The following is a 22,996-nucleotide window of genomic DNA, read 5'->3' as shown; positions in this document are numbered from 1 at the left end:
CACTATAAAGATAGAAAGCTTCTCATCATCATGACGGAATCAGAAATCAAGGCCCTTAATTCTTATAATCAAGTGTGGGGTGGGGAGACATCTAATTATTATTTTCAGCTGTGTTTCTAATATAGCCTTCTTTTGAAGAGATCAGCAAATTCGTTTGGCACTCTGCCGGGTGCTTTATAAGTTACATAAAACACGGACCCTCTTCTTTAGGAATTGACATTTTTATCCTTGGGGAGGATTTCGTATCAGAAGAAAGTAAAAAGGCTGATATAAGTTGTAGCAGCACCAGTAATATTACTGCCTTCTGAGCAGGTGTTAGTGATCCTGCTTGAGTCACCTTTTTGGCAGAAACTATGCCTTTGGCAAATAGAACCACAAACCTTATCATTGCAGATGTGGAGAAGAGAAAAGAGGAGTAAGATTTAGTGACTCATTTTCTGTTTGGAGCCTTAAATTAATTCCCTGCAATTCTGTCGGTTTGCTCACTCTGTGCAGATATACCTCATCCTCTCAACCAGAAGTCAGGTACAGCCCAGGGAAAAACCTGTATCTTGTTAGAAGGACTTTTTTCCTGTAGGACATGGTGATTTACTTGGAAAACAAGACGGGGAAGGTAGTTTAAGAAGGGCCTAAAATGCCAGGAAGGAGAGTTTGTGGAGCCTACTGGAGGTACAACCTGATGAGAACTTAGCTTCCTGAAGATTAATCTGGCAGTGATGCAGAAGCTAAACTAAAACAGGAAGAGATGAGAAGACTTTTTTTCAGTCTGGTCAAGAAGTCTGCTCCAGTGTAGTGGCAGGGAGCATGGAAAGAGACCCAGTGGAAGAATCTGTTCAACTCCACAAATGATTGGCTGGCTATAAAGTTATACAGAAATGGAGGCAGCAGGTGAGGATTATTGATTCAAGAAGCATGGTAGTGGCTGGGCGTGGTGGCTCACACCTGTAATCCCAACACTTTGGGAGGCCGAGGTGGGTGGATCACTTGGGGTCAGGAGTTCGAGACCAGCCTGACCAACATGGTGAACCCCTGCTGAGATCAGCCTACTAAAAAAATAAAAAATTATCTGGGCGTGGTGGCACATGCCTGTAATCCCAGCTACTTGGGAGGCTGAGGCAGGAGAATTGCTTGAACCTGGGAGGTGGAGGTTGCAATGAGCTGAGATTGTGCCGTTGCACTCCAGCCTGAGCAACAAGAGCGAAACTCCATCTCAAAAAAAAAAAAAAAAAAAAAATGGTAGTTTCAGGAGGTTGAGGCCGCAGTGAGTTGTGATTGCACCAATGCACTCCAGCCTGGGTGACAGGGCGAGACCCTGTCTCAAAAAAAAAAAAAAAAAAAGAAAAAGTGGTAGTGAAGATAAGGAGGGAAAGGGGGCTTTCCAGTTGTCAGGCTGACTCACATATTTATAAGAGGGGTTAGAAAAGTGTTGGATGATGCGTGCTAGAGGGGCTCTGTAGACTAGCCTTGTAAGTTTTTTGGAGGTGAGAAAATTCCTGGCACACAACAGCTTTTTAGAATTTGTTGATTGAGTGAACCAATTAGAATGAATAAAAGGATTGCTAAGTAACAGTGAATGAGGACATAGCTGAGAGTAAGTAGCATAACTTTTTTTAGTAGACCTGTTCAGATTTTATTACTTTTCTCTGCTACTGCTTAACAGTTTAAAAGCTGGACACTGGAGAAAATAGGTGATGGAGGTTAATCAGAGCAGAGGCTTGCTGAGGAAGAGATGAACTCAAGGAGGAGAGGGATTCTAGAATGGAATCAGGTCATTGTTGAATGACTGGCCATGGGAAACAAGAGGAAGCCAGAATATGAGAAGTGGAGAGGAGGAACTGGAAGTTACTTAAGAGGAAAGCAAGCTACTGCAGCGGGAGCAAGGAAGTTGGAGAGTTATAATCTATCAGGGATGTACATTTCAGAGTTGAGATCTTAGAAGTAGAGCAGTTTTTTAATATGATGACAAGTTCTAAGCAGAGGTGGCAAACTAGTATCCTATAGGCTAGATGTGGACTTCAGATGTGTTTTGCTTGGATTGTAGAGCGTTTTTATTTTACTTTACTGTGTCAGATTATGTGAAAGATTCACCAAAGTAGAGGAATTTTTTTTTACATAGCAACAGTGGTGTTACACTTGTAAAAATTAATAATTCCTTGGTTTTATCTTATAACCAATCCATGTTCAGTTTTTTCTACTTGTTTCGAAAATGTCTTTTAAAGTTGGTTTGTTTAAATCAGGATCCAAAAAGATCCAATATTATATTTGGTTATTAAGTCTTTAAAAATCTAGATCTTTCTACATTGAGTTTTTGTTGTTGTTTGTTTTTTTCATAGAGTTGTTGCAAAACAGAGTCAGTTGAGTCCTATAGAATACTCCACATTCTGGATATATTGGTTTGCTTCCATTTATGTCATTTAACTTGTTTCCCTACATTTCCTATAAATGTAAGTAAGCTCTAAAAGCTTCAAAGTTTGGAAGTTTTGGGCAAGAATATGTCAGAGACGGTTCTGTGTGCTTCATTTTGTGTCACATCAGGAAGCTCACAGTGCTTGGTTGTCAAAATTGATCCATGGGTTCAGCTGGCCTGATCCCTGTATTATAAAGTTCCCTATGAACCTTTCACTTTCTCTCTTTTTTTTTTTTTTTTGAGGCAGTATTATTCTGTTGTCCAGGTGAGAGTGCAGTGGCATAATCTTGGCTCACTGCAGCCTCCTCCTCCTGGGTTCAAGCAATTCTCCTGTCTCAGCCACCCGAGTAGCTGGTATTACAGGCGCGTGCCACCACGCCTCACTAATTTTTGTATTTTTACTAGAGACAGGGTTTCACCATGTGGCCAGGCTGGTCTTGAACTCCTGACCTCAAGTGTTCTGCCTGCCTTGGCCTCCCAAAGCGCTGGGATTACAGGCACGTGCCACCACACCCAGCCAACCTTTCACCTTTTGATTTCATTCCTAAATTATACCTGAGTCTCTTAATTCATTAAGGATTGTAAAATGGTGGTTTTTCTTATTCCTTTACTCTTTTCACATTAGTTGGAATTCTTCTCTACTGTGGGACTCTTTAGTTGGACTCTTTTCCACTAATATCAAGTAGCGCTATTTGATCATTTGCATAGGCAAGACAGGATAAATATATAATTCTTTTAAGTGTGAATTTTGAGAATAAGGAATTGATGCTCTAGTTACTTCTAGTATATCATGTTTGATGCTATTTCAAATGAAATGTTTTCTTGATTTTATTTTTGAGTTGTTCATTGCTAGTATATAGAAATACAATTGAATTTTGTACATTGATCTTGCAACCTTGGTAAATGTTTGAGTTTTAGTAGTTTCTTTTTCTTTTTTCTTCCAGCTTTTTAGTTCAGGGGTACATGTGTAGGATGTGCAGGTTTGTTACATAGGTAAAGGTGTCCCTTGGTGGTTTGCTGCACAGACCATCCCATCACCTAGATATTAAGCCCAGCATCCATTAGCTATTCTTCCTGATGTTCTCCCCCTCCTCCTACACCCTATTTTTTTTCTTTTCCGTTTATTTTTTTAGAGACAAAGTCTCACTCTATTGCCCAGGCTAGAGTGCAGTGGCACCGTCATAGCTCACTGAAGCCTTTGAACTCCTGGGAACAAGTGATCTTCCCACCTCAGCCTCCCCAGTAGCTGGGACTGAGGCAGAAATTTAAAAATAAATATGCATTCATTCACTCCAAGAAAAGTAACAAGCAAGGCAAGGGTTAAAAAGAAAAGAACAAGTTTTCCTCTGCCTAGCAAGCTCACTTCAAGGACAGTTATAAGATAACGTTGTTTGAGAAGCCAAGGCCAAAGGAATGGACTCCAGACACCCCCTCTTCCAGAACAAGGTTGAAGGAAAAAAGAGAGAAAGACAAATTCCTTTACTGTTACTCCTTTCCCTGGCTTCTTAAGCATAACTATGTTTTACAAATGTCTGTATTTAGCCGGTTCTTATTTTTCTTTCAGTGCAGCTACAAGGTCACCACCTATGCAAGGCCACAAGTTATGCTATGCTATAGAGTATGTGACCTGTCATGATTAACTGCTTTTGTTTTACTTTTGTAAGTCCGCTTATAAAAACCCCACTCCGTCTTTGTTTAATGCTCACCTTTTTGGATGTGAATCCACTGAGCTGGTGCGTACCTAAAATAAACAATCCTCCTGTTCTCCATATCAGTCTTTCCAGTCCTCAGTTTCCTGCAACAGGACTACAGGCTCACACCACCACATCTAGCTAATTTCTATTTTTTTGTAGAAATGGAGTCTTTTTGTGTTGCCTGGGCTGGTCCTGAACTCCTGGCCTCAAGTGATATTCCCACCTTGGCCTCCCAAAATGTTGGGATTACAGGCATGAGCCACCACACCTGGCTGAGTTTTAGTAGTTTTTAAAAAATAGATTTCTTAGTGTTTTCTACATAAAAGATCATATCATCTGAGATTAAAGATAGTTTTGCTTCTTCCTTTCCAGTCTAGGTGCCTTTAATTTCCTTTTTTTCTTCCTTCTTTTTGAGACATGGTCTCCCTCTGTTGCTCAGGTTGGAGTGCAGTGGCATGATCATGGTTCACTGCAGCCTCGACCTCCTGGGCTTGGGCAGTCCTTCCACATCAGCCTCCCGAGGCTGGGACTACAGGCACGTGCCCAGCTTTTTTTTTTTTTTTTTTTGAGTCTCGCTGTGTTACCCAGGCTGGAATACAGTGGCGCAGTCTTGGCTCACTGCAACCTCCACCTCCCAGGTTCAAGTGATTCTCCTGCCTCAGCCTCCCGAGTAGCTGGGATTACAGGCATGCACCACCATGCCCAGCTAATTTTTGTATTTTTGATAGTGATGGGTTTTCACCATGTTGGCCAGGCTAGTCTTAACTCCTGACCTCAAGTGATCTGCCCGCCTTGGCCTCCCAAAGTGCTGGGATTACAGGCATGAGCCACTGTGCCTGGCCCTCAGCTAGTTTTTTAAAAAAATTGTTACAGAGACAGGGTCTCGCCATATTGCCCAGGCTGGTTTCACACTCCTGGGATCAAGCAGTCTTCCTGTCTCAGCCTTCCAATGTCGGGATGACAGCCATGAGCCACTGCACCTGGCCTTAATTTCCTTTTTTTTCTGGATACTGAGTCTCCCACTGTCACCCAGGCTGGAGTGCAAATCTCGGCTCACTGCAGCCTCTGCCTCCCGGGTTCAAGAGATTCTCTTGCCTCAGCCTCCCGAGAAGCTGGGATTACACGCATGAGCCACCATACCCGGATAATTTTGTATTTTTAGTAGTGACAGTGTTTCAGCATGTTGGCCAGGCTGGTCTTGAACTCCTGATCTCAGGTAATCCATCCGCCTTGGCCTCCCAAAGTGCTGAGATTACAGGTGTGAGCCACCGCGTCCAGCCTACTTTCTTTTTCTGGCTAGAACCTTGAGTACAATGTTGAATAGAAGTGGTGAGGCTGGGCGCAGTGGCTCACACCTGCAATCCCAGCACTTTGGGAGGCTGAGTCAGGCAGATCACCTGAGGCCAGGAGTTCTAGACCAGCCTGGCCAACGTAGTGAAACCCCGTCTCTACTAAAAATACAAAATTATCCAGGTGTGGTAGCTCACACCTGTAATCCCAGCTACTCAGGTAGCTAAGGCATGAGAATCGCTTAAACCCAGGAGGTGGAGGTTGCAGTGAGTCGAGATCGCGCCACTGCACTCTAGCCTGGGCGATAGAGCGAGAATCTGTCTCAAAAAAAAAAAAAAGTGGTGAGAGTATGTATCCTTGTCTTTTTCCCAGTCTTAGGGGAAAAGCATTTATTCTTTCATGATTAATTTTTTTTTTTTTTTTTTTTTTAAGACGAAGTCTTACTCTGTTGCCCAGGCTGGAGTGCAGTGGCGTGATCTTGGCTTACTGCAACCTCTGCCTCCTGAGTTCAAGCAATTCTCTTGCCTCAGCCTTCCGAGTAGTGGGGATTGTAGGCGCTCGCCACCATGCCTGGCTAATTTTTGGTTTTTTTTTAGTAGAGATAGGGTTTCACCATGTTGGTCAGGCTGGTCTCAAACTTCTGACCTGAAATGATCCGCCTGCCTCAGCCTCCCAAAGTGCTGGGATTACACGTGTGAGCCACCGCGCCTGGCCTTTCATGGTTAAATTCGATGTTAGCTGTAGTTTTTTCATAGATGCCCTTTATCGGATGAAGGAATTTACCTTCTCTTCCTAGTATGTTGAGAATTTTTATTATGAATGGGTATTGGATCTTGTCAAACACCTTCATGTGTCTGTTGAGATGATCTTGTTGTTTTTGTACTGTATGCTACTAATGTTACTGCTAGTAGTTGGTTTTTGGATGTAAAACCAACTTTGTATTTCTAGGGTAAATCCCATTTGGTCAGGGTGTATAGTCCTATTTATGTGGTGCTAGACTTGGTTTTGTCATAATTTGTTAAGAATTTTTACAGCTGGCTGGATGTGGTGGCTCATGCCTGTAATCTCAGCACTTTGGGAGGCCAAGGCAGGAGGATTGCTTGGGCCTAGGAGTTCTAGACCAGCCTGGGCAGCATAGGGAGACTTGTCCTCTATAAAAAAAATCAATCAGTAAGAGAGAGGGAGGGAGGGAAGGAAGGAAGGATGAGAGGAAGGGAGAGATAGAGAAGGAGGGGGGAGAGTGGAAAGGAGGAGGAAAAGGAGTCTGTATGTTCATGAGGGATATTGGTCTGTAATGTTTTTTTGTGATATCTTTAGCTTTTCTATGAGGGTAATTATACTGGCCTCCCTGGTTAAAGCGATTCTCATGCCACAGTTTCGTGAGTAGCTGGCACTATAGGCGTCCACCACCAATGTCTTGTTAATGTTTGCATATTTTTTAGTAGAGATGGGGTTTTGCCTTGTTAGGCTGGTCTTGAACTCTTGGCCTCCAGTGATCCACCTGCCTTGGCCTCCCAAAGTACTGGGATTATAGGCGTGAGCCACCGTGCCTGGCCTGGTTGTTATTTTTGGAGCTTCTCATGCTGTATTTATGCTTTTGACATGACCCATTTGTCTTGTTATAGCCTCTTTGCTTTCTAACACAACAACAGTTCCCAGGCTTACCTTGGACTTGGAATCAGCTATTCCTCCATGGAGTCCTGGTTCTTTATAGTTGGAATCACAGTCTGGGTGCCATGTGCCCGTTGCTGTTAGGTTGTTATTGTTGGCAGGGCACAGGGGTTTATGCCTGTAATCTTGGCACTTTGGGAGGCTGAGGCGAGCAAATCACTTTAGCCCATGAGTTCGAGACCAGCCTGGGCAACACAGTGAAGCCCCGTTTCTACAAAAAAAAAAAAAATACAAAAATTAGCTGGGTGTGGTGGCACGCACCTGTAATCCCAGCTACTTGAGAAGCTGAGGCATGAGGATCTCTTGAACCCAGGAGGTGGAGGCTGCAGTGAGCCGAGATGCGCCACTGCACTCCAGCCTGGGAAACAGAGTGAGACTGAGTCCCCCCCCCAAAAAAATAAAAGGTTGTTACTGTTTCTAGAACTTTTTGGTGGAAAGAACTAGAAAAGACATATTTTTGAAAAGAAAATAATTGGTTCATGTTGATAATTCCAATTTAAATTTTCATATTAAACAATTTTCAGGAGATTTTTTTGTACTTTATATTTTTTTCTTACATTGAAAATCTTGGTTCATAACATTAATACAATATTGTTTCAAAGTGATAATACCAATATTATCAATTTGTCTACAGAATGAAGTTTAAGACTTTTGGAGCTGTGTTTTTCTTAGAATAATACTATGTTTAAATACCCTTTAAATCATTGTTTTAATATATCACCAGCTTGATATATAGATTTGCTTCAGTTTCTTTTTCAAAAAGCCTTGATTATAGGTGTGTTTCTTTACCGTGTCCCCTCCCTCCTTCTCTTATAGGTATAACCACTTTTTATTTCCTATTTGGTTTACTTTTCCAGTGGTTCTTTTTGCATATACAAGCAAATGCAGGTTATTTGAGATATAGTTCACATACCATAAGATTCATCTCAAAAAAAGTGTGCAGTCCGGCTGGGCATGGTGACTCGTGCCTGTAATCCCAGCATTTTGGGAGGCCGAGGCGGGTGGATCACCTGAGGTCAGGAGTTCAAAACCAGCCTGGCCAACATGGTGAAACCCCCATGTCTACTAAAAATACAAAAATTAGCCGGGTGTGGTGGCATGTGCCTGTAATCCCAACTACTCAGGAGGCCGAGGCGCAAGAATCACTTGAACCCGGGAGGCGGAGGTTGCAGTGACCCGAGATCATGCCACTGCACTCCAGCCTGGGCGACAGAGTGAGACTCCGTCTAAAATATAAAAAGAAAAAAAGTGTGCAACTAAGTGATTTTTAGTAGTAATATAATTATCCCTTGTTATCTGTGGTGTATAGCTTCCAGGACCCCACAGATACCAAAATCCACAAATACCCAAGTCTCTTACATAAAATGGCATGGTATTTGCATATAACCTACACATATCCTCCCATATGCTTTAAATCATCTATAGATTACTGGTAGTACCTAATACAACGTAAATGCTATGTGAATAGTTATGCTATATTGGTTATTTGTATTTTTTATTGCTATATTGTTATTTTTTATTTATTTTTTCAGATGGAGTCTCACTCTGTTGCCCAGGCTGGAGTGCAGTGGCCCACGATCTTGGCTCAATGAAACCTCCACCTCCTGGGAACAAGTGATTCTCCTGCCTCAGCCTCCCAAGTAGCTGGGATTACAGGCATGTGCCCAGCTAATTTTTATATTTTTAGTACAGACAGGGTTTCACCATGTTGGCCAGGTCTTGGAACTCCTGACCTCAAGTGATCTACCTGCCTTGGCCTCCCAAAGTACTAGGATTACAGGCATGAGCCACTGCACCTGGCCTGTTATTTTTTATTTTTATTTTTTCTGAATATTTTTTATCTGCTTGGTTGAATCAATGGATGTGGATGGCCAACTATCTATTCATAGTTTTAAAGTTTTCTCTACTGTCCGACTCCACAACATTTCATCATCCCAAAAAGGATCCCCATATCCAGGAGATGATTAAAAAAAGAAAAAGAATTCCCATTATTAGTATCATTGCCCATTTCTCTCTTTCTTCAGCCCCTGGCAACCATTAATCTGCTTTCTGTGTCTGGATTTGCCTGTTCTGGACATTTCATATACCTTTTTTTTTTTTTTCCCCCTAAACAGAGTCTTGCTGTCTCCCAGGCTGGAGTGCAGTGGCGCGATCTCGGCTCACTGCAAGCTCCGCCTCCTGAGTTCACGCCATTCTCCTGCCTCAGCCTCCCAAGTAGCTGGGACTACAGGCGCCCACCACCACGCCCGGCTACTTTTTTGTATTTTTAGTAGAGATGGGGTTTCACTGTGTTAGCCAGGATGGTCTCGATCTCCTGACCTTGTGATCCTCCCGCCTTGGCCTCCCAAAGTGCTGGAATTACAGGCGTGAGCCACCGCACCTGGCCTTTTTTTTTTTTTTTTTTTTGACAGAGTCTCACTCTGGCTCAGGCTGGAGTGCAGTGACATGATCTTGGCTCACTGCAACTTCCACCTCCTGGGTTCAAGCAATTCTCCTGCCTCAACCTCCCAAGCAGCTGGGATTATATGTGCCTGCCACCACACCTAGCTAATTTTTGTAGAGATGCGGTTTCACCATGTTGGCCGGGCTGGTCTTGATCTCCTGACCTCAAGTAATCTGCCTGCCTCGGCCTCCCAAAGTGCTGGGATTACATGTGTGAACCACTGCACCTGGCTAAAATAAATTTATTTTAGATTCAGGGGGTACATGTGCAAGTTTGTTACAAGGGTATATTGCATGATGCTGAGGTTTGGGCTACTAATGACCCTGTTGACCAAGCAGTGAACATAGTACCTGATAGGTAGTTTTTCAACCCTTGCCCCGTAGCCGCTTTTGGAATCCCCAGTGTTTATTGTTCCCATCTTTGTGTCCATAAGTACCCAGTGTTTAGCTCCCGCTTATAGGTGAGAACATGGTGTTTGATTTTCTGTTTCTGTGTTAATTTGCTTAGGATAATGGCCTCCATCTGCATCCATGTTGCTGCAGAGGACATGATTTTGTTCTTTTTTATGGCTGCATAGTATTTCATGGTGTGTATGTGCCACATTTTCCGTATCTCATCTACCATTGATGGGCACCTGGGTTGATTCCATGTCTTTGCTGTTGTGAATAGTGCTGCACTGAACATGTGAGGGCAGGTGTCTTTTTGGTAGAGCAGTTTATTTTCCTTTGGGTAGACAGCCAGTAATGGGATTGCTGGTTCAAATGGTGATTCAGTTTTTAGTTTTAAGCTTTGTAATATTCTACCCTGTTTCTACTGTATAGTTTTTTTTTTTTTTTGCTATGCAGGACTATTGCAGTATCTATAGCTTTTTAGTTAGTCTCTGTGATGAATATTTACGTTGTTTCCAGTATTTAGCCATTTAAAATAATGTTGCAGTGATGAATAACCTTGTGCACAGAGTATTTCACATTTTGCCGCTATAATTTTGGGACATATTCCTAGAAGTGGGATTCCTAAGTCAAAGGGCAAGTGCATCTACAATTTTTCTAGATCTGGTCAGATTCCCCAAAGAGGTTTTTGTATTTTGCATTCCCAGCAAAATACAATCAGCAATGATGATTGCTGTACCATGTTTTTGTCGATTGTGAATTTGTTCCTAGCATTTAGAAATTGGGAGATTCTACTTAAAAATCCTTATTTCCAGTGTCTTTAAAAAAAAAATCAGAGAATCTGGCTGTGCTAGGCCTTAATCTACCCATGGCAACAATTGGCTAGAGCTGAATAACAGCTGCCCCTTTTCTAGGTACTCTCTAGGTTACTGCGGCCCCCACTTGGCCATTTTACTTACTTTTGCTACCTATCAGTCTCCTATAGACATGAGTTTTTGACCCCTGCTCTAAGTATGGTTTTCTGGGTAGGTAGAATGGAGATGGAGAGTTTGGGACTTGAAGACATAGAGGACAATTTAGATTATTATGTTAGAGCCACCAGTGTGAATGTTGATGACCCTAAAGAGGGTGGCAGGGAATATGACAAGGGGATATTAGGAACACAGGATTGGAATCCTTGAGGAAAGCACATGTCCTAGAGGTCCATAGAAGACTATCTGAAAAAGAAGGCATATTTTTTGTGGTTGCCATGGTCCTATACCAAAGAGGTTTGTGAAGGCAGCATTACAGTAGGTCTGGAAAGGACCAGGGGCTGGGAGCAGGGTGTGTGCTAAAGCCCTTCTGGTGTACTCTTCCTGCCTTCCCCCATATACTGAAGTTTGAGAGGCTGGGAAGGTGGGGAATGGGAAAAGGAGCAGCTGCTTATGTTCAGTTTAACATTCTCTGGGTTTCTTCATCTAGGTCTTGAGTTCATTCTCTTCCTGTCCTTTTGGCTTCCCTGTTTAACCTGGTCCCTGTTTCAGGAGAGAAGCCTCATCAGTGCCAAGTCTGTGGGAAGACCTTCTCTCAGAGTGGAAGCAGGAATGTGCATATGAGAAAGCATCACTTGCAGCTGGGAGCAGCTGGGAGTCAAGAGCAGGAGCAAACTGGTGAGGAGGGTGGGCATAGTGGAGGGCTATACTACTTCTAGGGTTCAAAGAGCCAAATCACTGTCCTGCCTGGTTATCTGGAAATTTTCTGATTCTGTTTTGGGTAGGTAGACCTGGTCTCATTTGATGGGCTAATGGTTTCCAAACATAGCTATACAGTAGAATCATCTGCAACCTTTTAAAATTTATATACTTTCTGTTGCTTGTCCCCCCACCAATAAAACAAAGCAATCTGATAAATGAGATAATTTGCAAGATCCTAGAATCTGTAGTTTTAAAAGTTTCCCTAGTGAGTTTGATGGTAACTAGTGCTGATCCATGAACAAGCATTTGAGTAACACAGTGGTAAAAGATTTCCGCATGGGAAGAGTTTAAGCTTTTTTATTTTTTTAGATGGAGTCTCTCTTTGTCACCCAGGCTGGAGTGCAGTGGCGCCATCTGGACTCACTGCAACCTCTGCCTCCTGGGTTCAAGCAGTTCTTCTGCCTTAGCCTCTTGAGTAGCTGGGATTATAGGCAAGTGCCACCATACCTGGCTGATTTTTATATTTTTATAGAGATGGGGTTTCACCATGTTGGCCAGGCTGGAAGCATATTTTATTTACCAGTCATGACTACCTTTTTGCCCTGCCTGAAATTTGATAACTCTTTTTAATTCTTATTCCTTTGCTATATCTTTCCTTAATTATTCCAAATAGTCCTTTCTAAAGATCCACCTATCCGTTTCATATGCTAATTCTTCAGATGCTGAACACAAGCAAGGATCATTATCTTCTAAGGCTTACTCTTTCCCTTCTAGGTTTATTCTTGTTTCTCGAAAGTAGGTGAAATAAGAGGTGGCATCCCATTTATAGGTTAACTTCTAGTAATGAAAGAGAAGGCCAGCTTCTGTTGAAAGAAAATGAGGACCAGGCACAGCCTTGATTGCTGTATGTCTCTCACAACCTATTCTCTATGCAGCTGAGCCACTAATGGGCAGTAGTTTGCTTGAAGAGGCTTCAGTACCCAGTAAAAACCTGGTGTCTATGAATTCCCAGCCCAGCCTTGGTGGAGAGTCCTTGAACCTACCAAATACCAATTCTATCCTGGGAGTTGATGATGGTAAGACTTCCAACTCTCCTTTATTTGGGAAAAATGGGCTGCAACTAGGGGCTAAGGAATGGGGTGTCTCCACAATGTATGTTTAAATCTCATTTCTTATGAGTAGCTGTGGTATGAGTAGCATTTGTGTTCTTATTCTCTGGGGTGGATTAGTGAATCTGTTTTAAAATTTTTTTTTCATTGAAGATAATATAATAAAAGAATAAAAAGAAAAAATTCTTAAGAAGAAATTATTCATAATCTTAGCATCCTAGCCCAACTATTTCTATCTTTCCTATTGCAGTTATGGAAGAACTTAACTTTTAAAACATTTAAACAGAACATAACCAGGTTTTACAGAGGAGATATAAAGCAATTTCTCCATACCTTCAAAAGCCATATCTTCTGGAGAAAAGAAAGGGCTCTCTAGGAAACACTTGCTCCTCCCTGGTATAGAAATTTCACCCAAGTTACACAGGCCAGGCCCTCTTCTCTGAAAAACTTAACAGGTGAGGTCAGCATGCATTTATTCAGTGCCTACTGTGTGCCTGGCACCATGGGAAAGACAAAAATAGAAGATAGGGACCTTAAAATCCAGTTGAGAAGTGAAAGCTTACATATATATGGGAAAGAACATTGAGTACATAAAAGACAGTACATAAGCCAACATTAAATTATATGGTACAGCATAAAATAGTTGTATAATCTAGAAAACCCCTAGAAGAAACTTTTAATTTTTTGAGGGCTAAGTGATATATCCATAAACTATTTCCAGAAGATTTTCATGGTGATCCCACTGATGAACATTTAGTAACTGTGAGACCCTATGTTTTTGTTACTCATATCATATTCAGTTAGTAAGTGCTATTAGTATCATTGGCGACTGCTTTAAGGGTGGCTTTGGTTCCCTTACCTGCTTGCCTAAGACTTTTGCCTGTTTCATACATAGTTTTAATTCAGTTAACAGCGCTAACGCCATATTATTCTAAGTCCTGTATTAAGATTTCTTGCCTTTCTATTCTCTTTTTATAATACTTTCCAAATTCACTGATAATGCTTATCAGACAGGATTAACTTGGAAGAAATAGAGGAATATGGGAAATAGAGGAATAGAGTTTTAGAGTTGTTAATGAGAGGCTTAATGATCCAGATAGGTATATCTCTGGATTCACTTTTCATTGAAACATTTTTCTGTTGCTTCACAGAGGTGCTTGCTGAAGGATCCCCACGTTCCCTGTCTTCAGTGCCTGATGTGACACATCACCTCGTGACCATGCAGTCAGGGAGGCAATCATATGAAGTTTCTGTCTTAACTGCAGTAAATCCACAAGAGGTAAAGTAGTCTCTTGCCCTTTGTTTCTGTGGCAGTTCATGTGGGGAATGATTGAGAATTTAGAGGACCTGAAAAAGTCTCCGGTTTCCATTTCCTGGAAACTTTGGCATGAATATTTTCCTTTAAATTAAGCATGAGTTCAGCTTGAAAGGAGCCTGAGGGTTAGGGTCTTAATGAATTGGAGATTGGTCTGTCACAGCTGGGACTCCCAGCTTTAAAGTTCTTTTATACACATTCCTCATTGATATCTGTTCCCACTATTCTCTGCCACACTATAACATGAAGATACAGCTTTTATTTTATAAAGGCACACAGCAGGCACTGAATAAATGCATGTTGGCCTCACCTGTTAAGTTATTCAGAGAAGAGGGCCTGGCCTGTGTAAATTGGGTGAAATTTCTCTACCAGAGAGGAGCAAGTATTTCCTAGAGATCCCTTTCTTTTCTCCAGAAATAACATCCTGGAAAAAGTCCCTCAGCAAAAAAGGTAGTAACAAAATCATTAAACATAATTATTGTTCATTCTGCTATAGTCATATGTCTGGGAGATACCAGGCTTAACCAAATGGGCATATACAAATTTGTTCACTTGCTTGCTAAGTGAGAACCATTACCTAAATCAGTGGTCTCCAGCCTTTTTGGCACCAGGGACCGGTTTCGTTTCACCTCAGATCATCAGGCATTAGATTCTGATAAGGAGTGCGCAATCTAGATGCCTCAAATACACAGTTCACAATAGGGTTTGTGCTCCTGTGAGAATCTATTACTGCTGCTGATCTGACAGGAGAGGTGGAGCTCAGGTGGTAATGCTTGCTCACCTGCTGCTCACCTCCTGCTGTGCGGCCCAGTTCCTAACAGGGTATGGACCAGTGCTGGTCCATGGCCTGGGGGTTGGTGACTTCTGATCTAAACAAAAAGGGTTTTAGGTTGAGCTAAGCACTTTCAACTCTGTAGTTTGGCTTTGACTCAGAAAACAGAATGCAAACTGGTCAGTGTTTTAGAATCTTGTGTCATGGGAGTGGATGACTTCATCACGAGCACATTTCATATGCATAAACTTTTGTCAAAACCTATGTAGCTTGGATCCTTTCAGTATTACATTAGTTTTTACGGTGCTCTTCCATCTTTTCTCCTCTTTTTTTTTTTTTGAGACAGTCTTGCTCCGTTGCCCAGGCTGGAGCGCAGTGGTGCATTCTCGGCTCACTGCAACCTCCTCTGCCTCCCAGGTTCAAGCAATTCTCCTGTCTCAGCCTCCTGAGTAGCTGGGACTACAGGTGCGTGCCACCACGCCCAGCTAATCTTTTTGTATTTTTAGTAGAGACAGGGTTTCACCATGTTTGCCAGGATGGTCTCGCTCTCTTGACCTCGTGATCTGCCCGCCTCAGCCTCCCAAAGTGCTGGAATTACAGGCGTGAGCCACTGTGCCCAGCCTTCTTTCTTTTCATTATAACCTTTATACCACAGTAAGCTGTTACATCATTCAAATGACTCTGCATCCTATATTGAATTCTCCATTATTCTCTAATATCTTTGGGGGTACCCAGGATTACAGGGTTCTGGGCATACATGTTAATGCTTTTCTTTTTCTTTTTATTCATTATCGTGACCCATTGTCTTTGCTTATATTTAAAGTTTTTGCTTTTGATATCATTGGTTCTTTCCTAAGTCACTTTTTCTGGTAACTGCTTTGGAATGAATCATACATGTCTCTCTTATGGAGCCTTCCTCTTTCTCCTCCATTTTTCTTGTCTTCATTTTTCTATTTTAAAGCTTTTATTAAGGAAATTTTCAGAGTACAGTGAGAGAGAGACTAGTATGAGAAACCCATGTCGAAGTTACGGCTGAGAGGGCGGCTCACACCTGTCTCCTAACTTTGACTTTTTTTTTTTTTTTTTGAGATGGAGTCCCGCTCTGTTGCCCAGGCTGGAGTGCAGTGGTGTGATCTCAGCTCACTGCAACCTCCGCCTCCCGGGTTCAAGCAATGTTCCTACCTCAGCCTCCTGAGTAGCTGGATTACAGGCACCCACTACCAAGCCTGGCTAATTTTTGTATTTTTATTAGAGACAGGGTTTTACCCTGTTGGCCAGGCTGGTCTGGAACTCCTAACCTCAAGTGATCCACCCGCCTCAGCCTCCCAAAGTGCTCGGATTACAGGTGTGAGCTGCCGTGCTTGGCCCTAACTTTGACAGTTAACTTTGTGCCACGCTCGGTGGCCCATGTCTGTAATCCCAGCACTTTGGGAGGCGGAGGCAAGTGGATTGCTTGAATCCAGGAGTTCAAGACCAGCCTGGGCAACATAAGACTCCCATCTCTACAAAAAAATACAAAAAAATTTAGCCGGGTGTGGTAGCATGTGCCTGTGGCCCAACTACTCGGGAGGCTGAAGTAGGAGGATCACCTAAGCCTGGGAGGTTGAGGCTGCAGTGAGCAGTGATTGTGCCACTGTACTCCAGCCTGGGTGACAGAGTGAGACCCTGTCTCAAAAGACAAAAACACGATTAACTTTATACTGTTCTTGTTTTATCTCTTTCCTCCTTTTGCTGTTGTTGCTGTTTATGATGGAGTATTTCAAAGCAAATTGTAGGCATGTCATTTCTTCTGTATATATTTCAGTATATGCCTCTAACAGATACAGTATTAAAAAAACTATAATATCTTTACCACTTCAAACAAAGATAACAATAATTTATTGTATCCTCTAATAGTCTATGTTCTTTTTTTTCCTCCCCCTCAAAAATATCTTATGGTTGGTTTGCTAGTCAGGATTCAAACAATGTATATTGCATTTGGTTAATATTTCTCTTAATTCTCTTTATAATAGTCCTCCTTTTTTTTATTTTTCAGTATGGCTATCTATGTAAGGAATTGGGTTTTTGTTTGTTTGTTTTGAGACTGAGTCTTACTCTATGGCCCAGGCCGGAGTGCAGTGGCACGATCTCGGTTCACTGCAACCTCTGCCTCCCAGGTTCAAGCAATTCTCCTGCCTCAGTCTCCCAATTAGCTGGGATTACAGGCACCTGCCACCCAGCCCAGCCAATTTTTGTATTTTTAGTAGAGACGGGCTTTTACCACGTTGGCCAGGCTGGTCCCAAACTCCTGACCTCAACTGATCCACCCGCCTCAGTCTTCCAAAGTGCTGGGATTACAGGCGTGAGCCACCGTGCCCGGCCAGGAATTGGAGTTTTTGTCCTAAAGATTTTCCCACATTCTGGTTTTGGCTGATTGACTCCTTTTGTTAATATTAATTTCTCTATCCACTGTATTTCCTAAAAACTGGTAGTTACATTTAGAGGTTTGATTAGATTCAATTTTTCCCCCTTGGCAAGAATATTTCATAAATGATACTCTTGCTTCCTATTACATCTCATCAGGAGGCACATGATAATCAGTTGATCTTAAGAGTGACTGGTAGATTATGTAAAGGTTTTGGCAACCATTACTGATCATAGCCTAGATCTGTTTTTCATTAAGTCCTGCAAAATGGTCATATCCTAATTCTCTTGTTTCCTCTGTGTTTATTATGATTTTTGTTTGTTTGTTTGTTTTTTTGTTTTTTTTTTTTTGAGATGGATTCTTGCTCTGTTGCCCAGGCTGGAGTGCAGTGGCACCATCTCGGCTCACTGCAACCTCCACCTCCCAAATTCAAGCGATTCTTCTGCCTCAGCCTCCTGAGTAGCTGGGACCACAGGCATGTGCCACCATGCCCGGCTGTATTTTTAGTAGAGACGGGGTTTCACCATGTTGGCTAGGCTGGTCTTGAACTCCTAACCTCAGGTGATCCAGCCGCCTCGGCCTCCCAAACTGCCGGGGTTACAGGCGTGAGCCACTGCGCCTGACCTAATTGTGATTCTTTTATACAAGAAATACTTCTCTCATCAACCATAGGGTTGCCCTGAAATCGTCATTTCAGGAAAACCATCTCATTTTTCTTTTATCTAGTACACATTATTATTCGAGCAAGCCAACCCACAGCACCTAGCCTTTTCTTTTTTATATTTGAAACCTCAGAGCTTTTCTCTCCTGTATTGGTAAATATCTTTAAAATTCTCCACATTACCCAAATAAATGCCAGATGTATGAAAATTTAATTCATTCAGCGGTTAGTTACCACATACCTAGTATGTGCGAGGAATTCTGCAGGGTACTAGTTATACAACAGTAAAGAAAACACAGTCTCTGCCTCAGATAGCTTATAGGCAGAATTAGGACCTTCATAACTATATATATGGTGCCCCTGGAGTTGCGCCGTACAGAGAGGTTAGGATGGGAGAAGTGACTGATGAATCAACTGGCAATTTTTTTTTTTTTTATTTTTTAGATGGAGTTTCACCCTGTTGCCCAGGCTGGAGTGCAGTGGCACAATCTCGGCCCACTGCAACCTCCACCTCCTGGGTTTAAGCAATTCTCATGCCTCAGACTCCTGAGTAGCTGGGATTACAGGCGGCCGCCACCACACCCAGCTAATTTTTTGTATTTTTAATAGAGACGGGGTTTCATCATGTTGGCCAGGCTGGTCTCAAATTCCTAACCTTAGGTGATCCACCTGCTTCGGCCTCCCAAAGTGCTGGGATTACAGGCATGAGCCACTGCGCCCAGCCTAAACTGGCAGTTTTTAAGTGTAGTACGTTCCAGTCTTGGGAGAAGTCAGAGAATATGTTTTAGAGTTTAAGCTGAGATGGGAGGGATGAATAGAAATCATCTTGATGGAGAAGTAGAAGGAGTTGGAAGAATATAACAAGCAGAAGGACAGCAGTGTGTACAAAAGTAGAAGGTGAGGGAGTAGAGGGCCTCTGTGGAACCGTAAAGGGTTGAGTGTGATGGGACATGGGATGAAGAGATGGACTGAAGAGGAAAATTGAGAGCTGGAAAGATAAGCTAGTCTCTTGAAAGGTCTTACAAGGCGTGATTTTATCCTGGGGGCACTGAAGAACCACTGCACGGTTTTAAGTAGGGTATGACATGATCAGATTTGTGTATTCAGAATATCCAGTAATAGTACATTTGTTCCCTAGAACCTAGGCACATGAGTCTTGGAATTGGCCTGAGAGCATCCATGTATAATAGGTGCTGCCCACTTACAGCCTCAAGGAGACAGCATAACACAGGCTGCCTAAAAAACAAAAGAAAGACCTGGGTGTGGTGGATCATGTCTATAATCCCAGCACAAGGTGGGAGGATCACTTGAGGCCAAAAGTTCGAGACAAGCCTGGACAACAGAGCAAGATCCTGTCTCTACAAAAAGTTTTTTAAAAATTATCCAGGCATAGTGGTGCATACCTGTAGTCCCAGCTACTCCAGAGGCTGAGGCAGGAGGATCAACTTGAGCCCAGGAGTTCGAGGCTGCAGTGAACTATGATTCTGCCACTGCACTACAGCCTGGGAGAGATCCTATCCCAAAAATCAAACAAAAAAAAGGAAGTATGGTCTTCAGGAGGGCACAAAACCCAGGTTCATAATGGAAGCCCAAAACACTTAGAAAAATATTAATAACACAAAGGGGAAAGTGCTGTCCTTGATGTAGCTGAAAATCCTGCACTGTCACTTTTTCCTCATGGGTTTTTGTATATTTACGAACATACCATATCTCTGTCTGAGCCTCACTTCTTTTGTGTTTTCTTCACTTTTACTGTTATTCTCCTCCTCTTATCACAGGCATTTCCACTGCTTATCCCCTCCTTTTCTTTCTTCACTAGTTTGGATCCTCCAATAACTTCAGTGTTTTTTCAAGCTCTGAGGCCCTCAGGGTTCCAGGCTTAGTCCTCTTCCTCATCCAAGATCTTGGTAATAACTTGCCATTTCTCCAGTGAGGAATGTTGATTCCTTAAGAACTTTCAGGTGGCAGAGAAGGTGAAGGCTATTTGCAACACATGTCCATTTCACCTTTTTGGAGATCACCAAGCAGTATAGATCAAAGTCTACTGATGAACTTGTAATTCCTGTAAATATGCTCTAAAAATAAAAATAGCTTATCAAGAATATCAGAGAACAACCAAATCTGTTATCAGAAATTTTCATGAGAGGCTGGGTGCGGTGGCTCACGCTTGTGATCCTAGCACTTTGGGAGGCTGGGGTGGGAGGATCAATTGAGCTTAGGAGTTTGAGACCAGCCTGGGCAACACAGGAAAACCCCATCTCTACAAAAAATGAAAATTAGCTGGTCCTAGCTACTTGGAAGGCTGAGGTGAGAGGATCACTTGGGTCCAGGAGGTTGAGGCTGTAGTGAGCCATGATCTTGCCACTGCACTCCAGTCTGGGTGACAGAGCCAAACTCTATTTAAAAAAAAAAAAGGCCGGGCGCGGTGGCTCACGCTTGTAATCCCAGCACTTTGGGAGGCCAAGGTGGGCGGATCACAAGGTCAGGAGATCGAGACCACGGTGAAACCCCGTCTCTACTAAAAATACAAAAAAATTAGCTGGGCGTGGTGGTGGGCGCCTGTAGTCCCAGCTACTCGGGAGGCTGAGGCAGGAGAATGGCATGAACCCGGGAGGCGGAACTTGCAGTGAGCCGAGATCACACCACTGCACTCCAACCTGGGTGACAGGGCGAGACTCTGTCTAAAAAATAAATAAATAAATAAAAATAATAAAAATTACCATGGGAAAAATATCAGAAACTACAAGTCACCTCTCTGGTTCAGGTGGACAATCTTTATTTTTCCTCATTATTGTGCCACATCTGAAAATTAGATGGAGGACTCATTGCACAGGCCCAACTGGGACCCCCAGGGCTTTTGGGCTGTCATACTTACTAAATGTCATCCTAAATGGGGCTCCATATTTACATTGAGTTCACATTCTTGAACTCAAGAACCGGTATAAGAGATTCCCAGCTAGTTTTGACTACATCTTAGAATGCTTTCCAAATAAAACAAGGCAAAAATAGAAATTACAAATTCTATAATATTTCTCATAAAGTACCTTTGCTAAGTTTGACTGCAAAGATCTGGATCTTGGCCTCCATTAAAAACACACTATTCTTAACTTTCCTGCCACACAGCATCAAATGGAATATGTGGTTTCTTTAAGGTTTAATTTTTCTTCATTTTGTTTAAATGTGTTTAAATTCCATATAATTAAACTCTTTAAAAAAAATTTTTTTTTTGGTGGATACGGTGTCTTATCATGTTGCCCAGGGTGATCTCAAATTTCTGGCCTCAAGCAATCCTCCTCCCTCAGCCTCCCAAAGTGGTGGGGTTAATAGGCATGAGCCATGGTGCCCAGCCCAATCATTAAATTCTACTGTATAAATTACCTTCATCCAAATTAGGATCACCAAGTAAATACATCTCAAGCTGAAGAATTTATTTGATTAGATTTTAATAAGTTCAGTTTTTGTTCTGCATTTTACTGAATTGTTCCCATCTCATTTTTGTCTGTCTGAAAACAGTCTCACTCTGTCACCCAGGCTGGAGTGCAGTGCAGTGGCATGATCATAGCTCACTGCACCCTTGAACTCCTGGGCTCAAGTGATCCTCCTCCCTCAGCCTCCCAAGTAGCTAGGACTGCAAGCATGTACCACCATGCTTAATTTTTAAAATTTTCTTGTAGAGACAGGGCCTCACTGTGTTGCCCAAGTGGGTCTCAAATTTCTGGTCTCAAGCGGTTCTCCTGCCTTAGCCTCCCAAAGTGCTGGGATTACCGATGTGAGCCACTGTACCCAGCCTCATTTTGTTTTTATATTAAAATGGAAGCCAGTTTCATTATTTCAAAACTCCTTTGAATAGAGCCTTGTGTATAGAGTAGAATGTTAGTGGTAGTTGCCATTATGCAGGAGTCCCTTAGGCTTATCATTCTTTTAAGCCCAATGAACCCCTAGATCTTTTATGAGTAGGTTTCAGCTCTCATATAGTACTTATAAAGGAACAGCTCCTCTTCCTATTTCCTTCTCCTACTTGAGCCTTCAGCCTATCCTTTGGCTGACACGTATAAGATTTTGGTTCCACCATTTCTGTTTTCCCTGTAAGTTAGAGATTCCTCTGTCACTGACTGGTGAGTAGGTAACTACACAAACGATAGTTTGGCTTATAGACTCAGAATATTTGATTGCCAGGGTTAAAATGCCAGCCTTATGACATGGCTAAAGTGCTGTCCCAAGGCCACAGTGAGATCAGTCTGTGCATGTGTTTTCTTTGGAAGTAGATAGACTTCATTAACCCCTGTAGTGCATTCTCCATCCTCCACTCTTAATCCTTTTTACTATGAATTATTTTTTCTATAATTCAACTGTAACCTATTCTAGATTTGCTTTCAATCTTTTACAGTTACTAAACCAAGGAGATTTAACTGAAAGACGGACATGAGCGTGGGTGCTGACTCCTGGAAGAGCAGCTCTATCTGATCTCAAAATGCATATACTGGGAACAGGATGGCTTAGCCCACAACAGAACCAGAATGAATCTTTGAAGGCACAAGACTCTGCTTTTGCCACTCTTTCTCTTTCCTGGTATAGAAGATGGATATAGGAGAGCTTCTTTTCTAACTACCATCTGATCCAGACAAGGAATGAAGCAGTGACTGTGGGCTGGGAAACTGTACCTACCTCTCTTCCCACTGCAAAATTCTGGGATAGACCAAAAGTGAATTTGATTATGTGTTGGCTGAAGTTCTTCATTCTGACTGTTGAGGGGAGGTTTTCCTTTGAAGAGTTTTCATCCCAGACTCAGCTGTCTTTTCACATGGATGAAATAATTCCTGCTACCAACAACAGAGCTTCACCAGGAAGTTGAGTTTTCAAGATGCCTTGTTGCTTTGAAGAAGGGAGTGATGTCAATTCTCTTGTTACATTCTCCCTTTAGCAACCTGAGTAAGAGACTCTCTCTCTGCCACTGGGCTGCAAAAAAATAAATTACTTGAATCTCCCCTTGGCCCAGGCTGAGGTACTATCTTGTCCTATACACTTCTACTTGGTCACTTTGCTTTCTTCGTTAATGGAACATACAGTAGCATGTTAAGAGGGGTTTCATGTTTTTGTTTTTTTAAAGTTAAAAATTACATGATGCAGAGATTCAGGTTTTCCTTTAAATAAACAAAACAGCCCAGTCC

General features: G+C 42.4%; 1 protein-coding gene across 10 annotated transcripts in view; it reads left to right on the top strand.

The window, feature by feature from the left end:
• Positions 1 to 22,995, top strand: part of ZNF410 (zinc finger protein 410) — a 47,164-nt gene extending 24,169 nt beyond the window's left edge. For 9 of the 10 annotated variants that reach the window (XM_030803811.1, XM_030803812.1, XM_030803808.1 and 6 more), the window contains 4 exons: positions 11,418 to 11,543; positions 12,503 to 12,643; positions 13,828 to 13,955; positions 22,216 to 22,995. In XM_030803811.1, coding sequence (XP_030659671.1) covers positions 11,418 to 11,543; positions 12,503 to 12,643; positions 13,828 to 13,955; positions 22,216 to 22,254 — 434 coding nt within the window. In that variant the 3' untranslated portion in view covers positions 22,255 to 22,995. Of the gene's footprint in view, positions 1 to 11,417; positions 11,544 to 12,502; positions 12,644 to 12,926; positions 13,132 to 13,827; positions 13,956 to 22,215 lie in introns of those variants that run through there. The other variant, XR_004028001.1, reaches the window with a different exon arrangement.
• The last annotated feature ends 1 nt before the right edge of the window (position 22,996 follows it).

This window comes from Nomascus leucogenys, chromosome 22a (genome assembly GCF_006542625.1).
Source record: "Nomascus leucogenys isolate Asia chromosome 22a, Asia_NLE_v1, whole genome shotgun sequence".
Lineage (NCBI taxonomy): Eukaryota > Metazoa > Chordata > Mammalia > Primates > Hylobatidae > Nomascus > Nomascus leucogenys.
The sequence above is the reverse complement of the archived record's forward strand: the minus strand, read 5'-3'. Positions and strand labels throughout refer to the sequence as shown.